Here is a 13,370-nt window from a genome sequence, read left to right as displayed (position 1 = left end):
TTGTTGTAAAACCAGATTTATTTTACTGAGTAGCAACCTGTTTTTCCTTTAATTTGAGTTATACCGTTTAAATGAGTATTAGTCTGTTTTTCATTCTTAATTGAGCAATTCCAATATGTGTAATTATCCTGTTTAGTCTAATATCGCATGTCTATGTGCTATAACTACTTATCTGAACTCTGTTAAGCATGCCTAGTTGATTTCCTGTTTTTCCTTGTTCTTTATCAGTATAACTGTAGAAATATTACTGTTAATTGTTGTATTTCATCGGTTAAGTTTACTTTGGAGACTACGAGGCGGTTCCTCGGGAGTTCTCCCTGTACATTTAATTTTGAGACTATGAGGCGGTTCCTCGGGAGTTCTCCCTGCACATTTACATTTGAGACTACGAGGTGGTTCCTCGGGAGTTCTCCCTGCACATTTACTTTTGAGACTACGAGGCGGTTCCTCGGAAGTTCTCCCTGCACATTTACTTTTGAGAATACGAGGCGGTTCCTCGGGAGTTCTCCCTGCACATTTACTTTTGAGACTACGAGGAGGTTCCTCGGGAGTTCTTCCTGCACATTTACTTTTGAGACTACGAGGCGGTGCCTCGGGAGTTCTCCCTGCATATTTACTGATGAGACTACGAGGCAGAACCCCAAGAGTTCTCCCTATATATTTACTTTTGAGACTACGAGGCGGTACCTCGGGAGTTCTCCCTGTATATTTATTTTGGGACTACGAGACGGTATCTCGAGAGATACCCTATTGCTTACCCATGTGTGTTATACTGTTGCCTTGACGTATTTTCTTTTGTTAACTTCTAGTCTCTTATTATACTATGTATTCTCCTGCCTTATTTATTATTTACCATGACCTTACCTCGTCAGTACTCGACCGAGGTTAGGCTTTGCACTTTCTGGGTACCATTGTGGTGTACTCATGCTACTCTTCTGCACATGTTTTCATGTGCAGAACCAGGTTTGTCATACCAGCCTCATTTTTAGTTGTGCATTTGCTGCTGTTCCAGAGACTTCAAGGTACATATGCTCGCGTTGGCATACCTAGGAGTCCCCCTCTATTCTCCCATATGTCAAATATTTCCTATATTTCCCTTGTTAGACTCTGGTGTATAGAGATGCTATTTTCCTTCTGTAGCTTGTGACTTATGATGTTTCGGGTTTTGGGAAGACTGTGTATTTATAGGGTATTGGTTATTGTACATGCCAAGTGGCGTTTTTACTAGTTTTTCAGTTATCTCTGATAATAGTTGCCAAGTTTTACTTTCGTTTTGTTATTTTTCGCAATTTATTAGGCTTACCTAGTCGTAGAGACTAGGTGTCGTCACGACGTTATATGGAGGAAGTTTGGGTCGTGATAGGGTACTGCGAATACATGGAAATAGAACAACCCCATACCCCAGGGACAACGAGCTCCTGGTTTTATGAATCAGCCGAGGCAGTCGTTTCAGCCTCAACAACCCTTTCAGTCTTGTATAGAAGATCTCATGAAAGACTTCATTCTGAAGACAGTTGAGAGGCTTGAAACTCCTAGCTCAACTATAAGGGAACATGGAGAACTTATCAAAGAACTGAGCACGGGTTTTTGAAACCTGGAAAGACAGGTTCGGTAGCTAGCAACTCTATTGTCTAAGAGGATTATAGGAACTCTCCCTGCTGATATGGAAATAAATCCCAAAAAAGCAGTCAATGATGTAACTCTGACAAGTGGGAATGTTTTGAAAGATCTCGCCCCAATCCAAAGAGATGTGAGACTTGAAAAGGAAAGTGGGGAGCTGCTGAGGAGTGATGTGGATAAAAATAAAAAAGGCCAGATAAAAGCTGAAAAAAAAGAAGAAGGAAGAAAAATCGAGAAGGGAGGAACTTGAGGAGAGCAAACATATGCCTGATCTACCTTTCCCTCAAAAGCAAAGTATAGAAGAGCTAAACAAGTAGTTTTGGAGATTTCTGGATGTGTTGAAATAGGTTCATGTAGTTGCTCGTCTGTCTTCGGCGTGTGGAGTAGCGGCGGAATAGATAGATATCGCTTGAGCTCCTCCAAGGACCGTTGGCACTCCGGGGTCCACGGGAAGTTATTCTTCTTTTTCAACAGTGAGAAGAACTGGTGGCTCTTGTCGGAAGACCTCGAGATGAATCACCCCATGGCGGCAATGCGTCCGGTTAATCTTTGTACGGCCTTTACGTTGTCCACAACAATGATATCTTTGATGGCTTTGATCTTATCGGGGTTGATCTCGATTCACCGGTTTGAAACCATGAATCCGAGAAATTTACCGGACCCGAATCCAAATGCACACTTCTCTGAATCAACTTTATATTGTATTTCTTCAATATGCCGAAGGTTTTCTGTAAATGTTTCAAATGGTCCTCTGCTCGCGGGAACTTAACCAACATATCGTCAATGTAAACCTCCATTGATTTTTCTATTTGTTCCTCGAACATCCGATTTACTAGCCGTTGGTAGGTGGCACCGGTAATTTTTAGTCCGAAGTGATAAAGGAGGTTTTTTCCAGTAACACATACAAAAATGTAGAGGCTTCACCTATAGTCCTATATATATGCATGCATGCATTCATAGCTTAATCCGACACCTCGAGCAAACACAATATCAAGTGTTTTAAAGTAGTATATTATTTATCTCCATTCCACCATCCTAGAGTTAAAACCTAGAGGTAATCAAACATGGAAGGATATCACACATTTTTCATTTTATTTCTTTTATATTGAAGGGCATCATCCATGTAATAAACAAAAGTAAAGTATTAGGCATCAGGGATTTTTGTTGGAAAAATGCGGTTTTGCAGCCAATACTTTTCTGGGAGATGCATATCCTCTTTAATTTTTGTCTTATGTTATTTTTTATTTTTATTTTTGTATAGTCTAATTTTTAGTGTTATTGTGATTGAAACAGGGAACTCGTGGCCATGGAAACCGTGAAGATGGAAAATTTTATACCTTGGCTTGTGATTTATTTCCTTGTTTATTATCCAGGTTTGCAATTAAGCCTAGCCTATTTGATAAATCATTATGTAAGACCTTTGTTTTTTCGTTACTACTAGCCAATTGATTTGATACACTGTTGAAACATATTAATTAAATTGCAAACAAATATATATTTCTCTTTCCATTTTCCAAGACGAGTAAAAGAAGAAATTACTTGCAATATAACGAAAAATGCACTGATTAAGTCAAAAATAATAATGCAAAGGAATAATATTCCTTCAAGGAATATTTGACATTTTGGTGAAGTAAAATCAAGCACAAATTTTAAATTTTGATATATGCATGCCTTTTCTGTGAGGGGTCATATAGATTTATATATCCTCTATTTTCTCTTTTTGGGCCTTTGCTTTTGTAGGGGTTGAAGTTTATGCTGAAGATTACGATTATAGCTTCACAGTTGAAGCAAGCTTCCACTACTGCTATCTTTATAGTAATATTTTACAACCTGGAGGATTTGAACTCCAGATTTTCTGAAGAGGATTTAATATACCTACAATGCAAATAATTTATATACTATATTTTAGGGTGTACAAACCGAATCGGAAAATCGAACTAAATCGAAAAGTCAAATCGAACTGATTAAAAAAATCCTACTAAGTTTGGTTTGATTTGGTTTGGTATTGAGTAAAAAAAAAAACGCGAACCAAACCAACATATAAATATAAAATTTATATATATATACTTTTGAGATTTTATATAGAATTTTCTTTACAACATATCTAGAAATATTTGAGATTCTCTTATGGGATATAATATTTAATAGAATATGAAGTGCTCCATATTTATTAACCTTAAATAATGAATTGTATGATCACTTTCTTATCAAGTGTTACTGAAATGCGTCAATCATTCTTCCATATTTATATGTCAAGATATATTTAATTCTTATATCTTTTTCGAATAAGTATCATATTGATTTCTATATTTAATTACTAAATTCAATTAACCTCAAAAGTGTAAATCAGCGAAACGTTATTGTCAGATGACGAAAAAAAATAACTATCATGTCTTACTAAGAAAATTCTCCCATAAAAATATTTTAATAGATAATATGTTTGTAGTTTTTTAAATTTTTACTAAACATATACTCCCTCTGTTTCAAATTATGTGAACCTGTTTGACTGGGCACGGAGTTTAAGAAAAAATGAAGACTTTTGAAATTTGTGGTCCTAAAGAAGTCAAAAAGGGGTCCAAAGTATTTGTGTGGTTATAAAAGCTTCTCATTAAGGGTAGAATTGAAAGTTTAAGCTAAATTGTTTCCAAATTTAGAAAGATGTCATTCTTTTTGGAACGGACCAAAAAGAAAATAGGTTCACATAAATTGGAACGGAAAGAGTATTACTTTTAAAAAATTAAAGAAAGTAAAATTGAAATAATATTTAATAACGAAAAACTCGAAAAACACGACAAAACCGAACCAATCCAAAGCGATATAGTTGGTTTGGTTTGGTTTTGATAAAAATCGAACCAATCCGGTCCGATCCATGTACTGATGTACACCCCTACTATATTTTAACATATTTAACAGATAACTTGCTCAGCTATGTTTAACATATATATATGCTTCTGATCCAGTGTTTGGCAGATCCTCTCAGAGCTCAATACAATGGAGGAATAGTCGTGAATCCAGACTTGAATGAGCGACTAAAGGGCTGGAGTAAATCTGGATTTGCAAATATGGCCACTAGGATGTCCAGCAGTACTAATAACACTTTCATTGCGGCTACCAACAGGAAAGGAGCCGTTCATGGTTTTACCCAAAAATATTTCTTGCAAAAGGATACTCACTACGTAACTTCAGGTATTTTCGCATACGGCGTACACAAGGATTTTGCCCAACTGTTTGTTTTAATTTTGACCATTATTTTCAAGCCGTGTCGTCGATGTAGCATATATATTATAGGAGATGGTTGTTACTAATCGGTCAAAATGTATATGTATTGAAATTCAATTGCAGCTTGGGTACAAGTGAGCCAAGGAGACATGATTCACGTAGCTCTTGCATTCGGAACAGCATTTGGCATCCAACGTAGTGGATGGGCTATTGCTCGTTCTGGTTGCTGGTCTATGCTAAAAGGTGGTTTTGTGCTCAATATTTCTGGTCCTGTCGAGCTATATCTTGAAGTGAGTTTTCACTTTTTCATAATTATTAGTCATTGTTCATATTCTATAACCATACTTAAACAGAATAAACTGTACTAGCTAGTACTATTATGTTTTCAAACACAAAATTCTGATTGTTGGACCTAATTTGTTTATTTTCACTGAATTCCCTTGTCTGTTCCTACGCAAACAACACAGTCGTTGAGCTATGGGCAGATAGCATATCAGTAAAGCCATTTTCTCTAGATGAGTGGAAATTTCATCATGATCAAAGCACTGAGAAGGTGAATGAAATTAAATATTATATATCTCACTGAACCCAAGTTAGCAAGGGCATTGGCCTCACTATTTTGATCCCGAGGTATGTGTTGTAAAGTCCACTCCTTGAACCGGTGTAATGTTACCTGCAACTTATCCAGGTACCTTTGCATTCGTTCCTATCTGATTTTGAACGTCCCATTAACTTGGTTTATCACAAGGATGGAGTCGCACTTAGCTTCGATTACCTCCGTCCCCAAGCTTTTGGCTAGTTCGAGACTTGAAATCATGGCCTGATATTCGGCCTCGTTGTTAGTCAATTTTATAGTCCTAATAGATTGTCTAACTGCATTGCATTTTGGTGGCTTCAATAAGATGCCAAGTCCGGACCCTTTTGCGTTTGAGGCGCCATCCATAAAGAGGGTCCAGATCCCCGAAAAAGTCTCCGGTTTCAACAATAACTCTCTTTCGACCTCAGGTATCACGGCTGGCGTAAAGTCGACTACAAAGTCTACTAAAATTTGAGACTTAATCGCGGTCCGGGGCCGATATTCAATATCGTACCCACTAATCTCCACGGCCCATTTGGCCAATCGTCCCGAGAGCTCGAATTTATGCATTACATTCCTTAATGGTTAAGTAGTCACAACACATATGGGGTGACATTGAGAATACGGTTTCAGCTTCCTGCAGGCGCTTAGCAAAGCGAGCGCAATTTTTTCTAGCTGAAGGTATCTAGTTTCGGCCTCGCCTAAAGTCCTGCTAACATAGTAAATTGAAAATTGCGTACTTTTATCTTCCCGAACTAGGACTCCGCTTACTGCTATCTCCAATACTGCCAGGTATAAGTATAGCTGCTCGCCTGTCTTCGGCGTGTGGAGTAGCGGCGGGCTCGATAGATATCGCTTGAGCTCCTCCAAGGCCTGTTGGCACTCCGGGGTCCACATGAAGTTATTCTTCTTTTTAAATAGTGAGAAGAACCGGTGGCTCTTGTCAGAAGACCTCGAGTTGAATCACCCCAGGACTGCTATACGTCCGGTTAATCTTTGTATGACCTTCATGTTGTCCACAATAGTGATATCTTTTATGTCTTTGATCTTATTGGGGTTGATCTTGATTCACCGGTTGGAAACCATGAATCCGAGGAATTTACCGGACCCGACTCCAAATGCACACTTCTCTGAATTTAGTTTTATATTGTATTTCTTCAATATGCCGGAGGTTTCCTGTAAATGTTTCAAATGGTCCTCTCATCGCAGGAACTTAACCAACATATCATCAATGTAAACCTCCATTGATTTTCGTATTTGTTCCTCGAACATCCGGTTTACTAGGCGTTGGTAGGTGGCGCCGGTATTTTTTAGTCCGAAGTGATGAAGGAGGTTTTTTCCATTAACACATACTAAAATGTACAGGCTTCACCTATAGTCCTATATATATGCATGCATGCATTCATAGCTTAATCCGACACCTCGAGCAAACACAATATCAAGTGTTTTAAAGTAGTATATTATTTATCTCCATTCCACCATACTAGAGTTAAAGCCTAGAGGTAATGAAACATGGAAGGATATCGCACATTTTTCATTTTATTTCTTTTATATTGAAGGGCACGTCATCCATGTAATAAGCAAATGTTGGAAAAATGCGGTTTTGCAGCCAATACTTTTCTGGGAGATGCATATCTTCTTTAATTTTTGTCTTAACTTATTTTTTATTTTTATTTTTGTATATACTCTAATTTTTAGTGTTATTGTGATTGAAACAGCGAACTCGTGGCCATGGAAACCGTGAAGATGGAAAATTTTATACCTTGGCTTGTGATTTATTTCCTTGTTTATTATCCAGGTTTGCAATTAAGCCTAGCCTATTTGATAAATCATTAGTTAAGACCTTTGGTTTTTCGTTATTACTAGCCAATTGATTTGATACTCTGTTGAAACATACTAATTAAATTGCAAACAAATATTTCTCTTTCCATTTTCCAAGACGAGTAAAGGAAGAAATTACTTGCAGTATAACGAAAAATGCATTGATTAAGTCAAAAAAAAAAGTTCAAAGGAATAATATTCCTTCAAGGAATATTTGACATTTTGGTGAAGCAAAATCAAGCACAAATTTTAAATTTTGATATACGCATGCCTTTTCTGCTATCTTTATAGTAATATTTTACAACCGACAATGCAAATAATTTATATACTATATTTTAGGGGTGTACAAACCGAACCAAAAAACCACACCAAACTGAAAAGTCAAACCGAACCGATTAAAAAACCCCGACTAAGCTTGGTTTGATTTGGTTTGGTATTGAGTAAAAAATCCGAACCAAACCGACATATAAATGTATAAGTTTTATATATATACGTTTAAGATTTTATATATAATTTTCTTTAAAACATGTTTAGAAATATTTGAGATTCTATTATGGGATAAAATATTTAATAGAATATGAAGTGCTCCATATTTATTAACCCTAAATAATGGATTGTATGATCACTTTCTTATCAAGTGTTACTGAAATGCGTCAATCTCTTTTTATTCTTCCTTATTCATATGTCAAGATATATTAAATTTTTATATTTTTTTTGAATTTGAAGTGGTTATTATTATTTAGGTATCATATTAATTTATATGTTTAATTACTAAATTCAATTAACCTTGAAAGTGCACATCAACGAAAAGTTATTGTGAAACGACTAAAAAAATAATTATCATGTCTTACTAAAAAAATTCTCCCATAAAAATATTTTAATAGATAATATATTTGTAATTTTTTAAATTTTTACTAAACATATATTTACTTATAAAAAATTTAACAAAGTAAGATTAAAATAATATTTAATAACAAAAAACCCGAAAAACACGACAAAACCGAACCAATCCGAACCGATATAGTTGGTTTGGTTTGGTTTGGTTTTGTTTTGATAAAAATCGAACCAATCTGGTCCGATCCATGTAGTGATGTACACCCCTACTATATTTTAACATATTTAACAGATAACTTGCTCAGCTATGTTCCGATCCATGTAGTGATGTACACCCCTACTATATTTTAACATATTTAACAGATAACTTGCTCAGCTATGTTTAACATATATATATGCTTCCAGTGTTTGGCAGATCCTGTCAGGTATTTTCGCATACGGCGTACACAAGGATTTTGCCCAACTGTTTGTTTTAATTTTGACCATTATTTTCACGGCGTGTCGTCGATGTAGCATATATATATATTATAGGAGTATATGTTTTTTTAAAAAAATTACTTACACCATGCAAATAAATGAAATACGTATATATTGTTTTAAAGCGGTGTTGGATCATGACACCCGGCCCTTATAGCATGTTTAGATAGCATATAAATATGAAGGAGAATAACTTAACTAGTTCTTACGATATGTTTCGTGGATTGGATTGGATTTCACTTGACTGGGTGTATGATAAGAAAAAGTAGTCTTACTTGTTGCAGAAAGAAAAGTAGCATTTTACAAACTGCTTTGATTTATTAAGATGAAAACTTGCCGCCAGCCGGATCGACCAACAAATGATAGGCCAGAGACCTCTGTAATCGATCGATGGGAACCTCGAAGTTGTCTGGGGCAGGAAAAAACTCATATTAAGCACTGCTCCAATATCAACTGGTACAAGGAGGAGGCACGGCTGGCTAAACCTATTGATGGTAGAGGTGAAATTTCAGCACTGAATTTCGATTAATCGAATCCGCTGCCCCGGGTATTATTTCGCTCCACGCCGGGCAGCTAAGTTGGTATGGAAGAACTAATGTGCCGCGGCTTGGCCCCTCTTCACTCTCTACAGGGTTCCAAACCTTTCTTCAACACGGGATGGAAGAGATCAAACACGGGAATAAGAAGCAATTTTAATTTCATTTAATGAGATTTCTTATTTAAAATGGATTTAATTTATATATATTGACAATAATATAATTTTTTTATGTTGTCAGTGATATTAACATATTATAGCATGTTACAATCTTATAATAGGTTGCTTGTATTATCTTGTAACTTTTCTGATAGTATTAAAAAAATTAGTTTATGGAAGCTAAATTCTAAAAAATCACTAAAACATGCCGCAGGTACGCAAAGCTAAAGTGAAAATCCAAGCAGTGGATTCTCAAGGCCAACCTTTACCAAACGTAGTTGTCTCCCAGGCACAATAGAAGAACAATTTCCCGTTTGGCAATGCAATAAGCCAATACATCCTAAACAACAAAGCCTACCAAGATTGGTTTACTTCAAGATTCAAGTACAGACTTGTAACGACTCGGACGGTCGTTTTGAGAGTTATAGCCCATTTTCTCCCATTTCTGCTTCCTTTTGTGCTTTTTAGCTATATTATGTTATACCGGGTTAGTTGGTTCGGGTCCGGAGTGGTTTCGGAGTGCATTGAGACACCTAGTCTCTAAAGTAGAAGCTTTAGTTGGAAAAGTCAACCGGATATTGACTTATGTGTAAACGATCTTGAATTTGAATTCTGATGGTTCCATTAGCTTCGTTAGGTGATTTTGGACTTAGGAACGTGTCCAGAATGTGATTTGGAGGTCCGTAGTAGAATTAGACTTGAATTGGCGAAAGCTGGAAATTTGGCGATTTCGGTTGACAGTGGAAAATTTGATATCTGGGTCGGAATGGAATTCTAGAAGTTGGAGTAGGTTCGTGGTGTTATTTGTGACATATGTGTAAAATTTGAGGTCATTCGGATGTGGTTTGGTTGGTTTCGGCATCGGTTGTCGAATTTGGAAGTTTAGAAATTCTTAGGCTTGAATTCGAGGGTAATGTGGTGTTTTGATGTTGTTTTGAGTGATTCGAAGTTTTGACTAAGTTCATATGTTGATATATGACTTGTTGGTATATTTGGTTGAGGTCTCGAGGGGCTCAGGGTGATTCCGGGTGGTTAACGGATTGATTGAAGTTGGAAAATGCAGCTGAAGCTGCTGCTACAGATATTTATACACGTGCAGAGAGGGAGACGCAGGTGCGAGGTCGCAAGTGCGCGTGGGAGTTCGTAGGTGCGGATAGTGATGAGGTAGGCGGGGTTCGCAGGTGCGTAGAGGAAGTCACATCTGCCAGTCCGCATATGCGGATAGATGCCCGCAGAAGCGGAAGTGAGGAGGTCAAGCAGTGGCCGCAGGTGCGAGGTCTTTTCCGCACCTGCGAGGTCGCAGATGCGGACATGGAGCGTAGGTGTGAAGTTATGGGCTTTAATTATTTTCTATAGGTGCGGATATTTTTGCGCAGATGCGGCACCGCAGGTGCGCATATTTGGCCGCAGGTGCGAAAGACCCGGACAGAAACTATAAATTGAATACTTCGCGAATTTTGGTTCATTTTCACCATTTTCAAGTCAGTGTTTTGGAGCTTTTGGAGTGAATTTTGGAAGGGGATTCAAGGATTAACACTGAGGTAAGTTTCTTGAACTATATTATCATTAGCTATGGTGTTTTCCAGTTAATTTCTCACCAAATTAGTAGGACTTTTGGAGTGAAATAAGGAGTTAGGGCTTGGGATTTTGTAGAGAGTAATTTGGGGATTTGAGGGACCAAATGAGGTCGAATTTTGATGAATTTAGTATGGATGGACTTGTGAGTGAATAGGCTTTCAAGTTTTGTAACTTTTGTTAGAATTTGAGACATGGGCCCGGGGCCTGGGTTTGAACCAATTTCGGATTTTTGTATAAATTGGTATTTTCCTTGTGGGATTCATTCCTTTAGCTCATATTGATCGTATTTTTATTGTTTGTGGACAGATTCGGCTCATTTGGAGGCCGGTTCGAGAGGAAAGAGCATTCCGGAGTAGGAGTTCTATGCTGTTGAGGCAAGTAACAACTTTAAATCTGGTCTGGAGGGTATGAGACCCGGAGTTTTGTATAATGTGACTGTTTGGAGGTGGCACCCATGCTAGGTGGTGGGCGTGTGGATGTACGCCGTAAGGGATTGAGACTTGGTCCGTCCCGGGAGACTGCAAAGTCTAATAGCCTTTAATTGTGTTTATATACCTTCCTCTCCACTAGAACTTGACTGCTTTTCATGTTAGAAATCATGCTTAGACTATATTCCTGCTCATGGTAGTTATACTTAGTCATAGTGATTTCTGTGCATGTTTACCTCAGTCTCTGTTATTTGTTTTCTCAGATGATATACATACTGTAACACTTTGATTTGGGCTATTTTTCCCTTCTTTATTGAGAGCTGTGAGACTAGAGTAGTTCATGACTGAGTAAGGCCGAGGGCCTGGTTGAGAGGTATTGTTATATGGCACGTGAGTTGTCCGTGCGGATCCTTATATTTATACTATGGCACGTGAGTTATCCGTGCGAATCCAGATATAATATTATAGCACGTGAGTTGTCCGTGCAGCACGTGAGTCATCCGTGCGGATTGGCGCTTGGGTTGTAGGAGCCCCTCATGAGTCTGAACACCCCTAGTGAGCGCATGTACCTATTAAGAGTGTGTATGAAGGTCTGATAGCCGGGAGTGTGATCTATTTAGATGGGTTGAGTGATTGCTGCCTTGAGAGGCTGTACTTGCTTTTAATTATTGTTGCACTTAGTTCTTATCTATTGTTGTTGTGAAGTTTATGGAATATTCATATATGTTTTACATGAGCGCGAACTGATTTGACTTATACCACAGGATTTGAAAGCATGTTCACTCTTTACTGAAAACTTTTAAAATGAACTGTACTGTATAGCTCGTCACTGCTTCTCAGTTTCTTATTTATTTCTGTTACTTGTTGAGTTGGTTGTACTCATGCTACACCCTGCACTTCATGTGCAGATCTAGGTGTGTTTGATTACTGAGGTCGTTGAGTTTGGGAGGATCGAGTACCGGAGACTACGAGGTAGCTGCCAGCGTCCGCATGGCCTTGTCTCTCCTTCTATATATTTCTTTCTATCTTGTATTGATATTGAGACACTGGTTGTATTAGTTTGGTTATCTAGATGCTCATGACTTAGTGACACCCTCATGCCGGGCTATTTTTCCGCACTTATGTTTTTATTTGGATTTTACCCCGTATTTATGAAAAAACTCCAGATATTTTAAATGTCTTAGTTCACTTCTGTTAAAATTTTGAAAGAGTCTTGGAAAGGTCGGCTTGCCTAGTATCATGATAGGTGCCATCACGACGGGTTAGGTTTTGGGTCGTGAAAACAGTTTTCGAGAACGAAATGAAATGGCACGCCAATGAGAAAATCCCCGGCCAACTAGACTACAACGTAGCTGATCCTATGCTTAGTCTTGTCCAAAAATATAACATTAAAGTCCGCGGCCACAATGTCTTTTGGGATAATCCTCATAATATGCCCTCGTGGGCGCGCTATCTTTCACCAGTACAACTATCTTCAGCTGCATCAAGAAGGATAAATTCAGTGATGAATAGATATTTAGGCCAACTTATTCATTGGGATGTTGTGAATGAAAATGTCCACTTCTCGTTCTTAGAGCAGATTCTAGGGAAGAATGCGTCTGCTGTTTACTACAAAAAGGCTAATGAAATTGATAGCAAGTCAATTCCATTCTTGAATGATTTCAATACAATTGAACATGGATTTGATGGAACTTCAAATCCAGCTAAGTACCTAGAAAAGATTAAAGAGCTTCGATCCCATGGTTACAATGGCCCTTTAGGAATTGGACTCCAGGGACATTTTGTCACCCCAAATTTGCCTTATATAAGATCTTCTCTTGATATGCTTGCTTCAGCTGGATTGCCAATTTGGATCACCGAGTTAGATGTTGCTAATACGTGAAATTAACCTCTAATTCGTGAGTTGGTGATCTTCAATTTGGACAGGAGATATATTTGGAGGAAATAATAAAGGAGGTACATACACATCCAGGAGTGAAAGGGATAATGATGTGGGCACCATGGAATCCTAAAGGATGTTACAGGATGTGTTTGACTGATAATAATTTCAAGAATTTGCCTACTGGAGATGTTGTAGACAAAATTTATTTTATGGTAAGTTTTATCAGCTTTCTGTACCATG

General features: G+C 37.7%; 1 protein-coding gene across 1 annotated transcript; it reads left to right on the top strand.

The window, feature by feature from the left end:
• Positions 1-12,548: 12,548 nt before the first annotated feature.
• On the top strand, positions 12,549-13,130 carry LOC104098144 (endo-1,4-beta-xylanase 4-like). The gene has a single exon (XM_070196186.1). It carries the CDS (start codon positions 12,549-12,551, stop codon positions 13,128-13,130), a length of 582 nt encoding a protein of 193 aa, XP_070052287.1.
• The last annotated feature ends 240 nt before the right edge of the window (positions 13,131-13,370 follow it).

This window comes from Nicotiana tomentosiformis, chromosome 1 (genome assembly GCF_000390325.3).
Source record: "Nicotiana tomentosiformis chromosome 1, ASM39032v3, whole genome shotgun sequence".
NCBI lineage: Eukaryota > Viridiplantae > Streptophyta > Magnoliopsida > Solanales > Solanaceae > Nicotiana > Nicotiana tomentosiformis.
The sequence above is the reverse complement of the archived record's forward strand: the minus strand, read 5'-3'. Positions and strand labels throughout refer to the sequence as shown.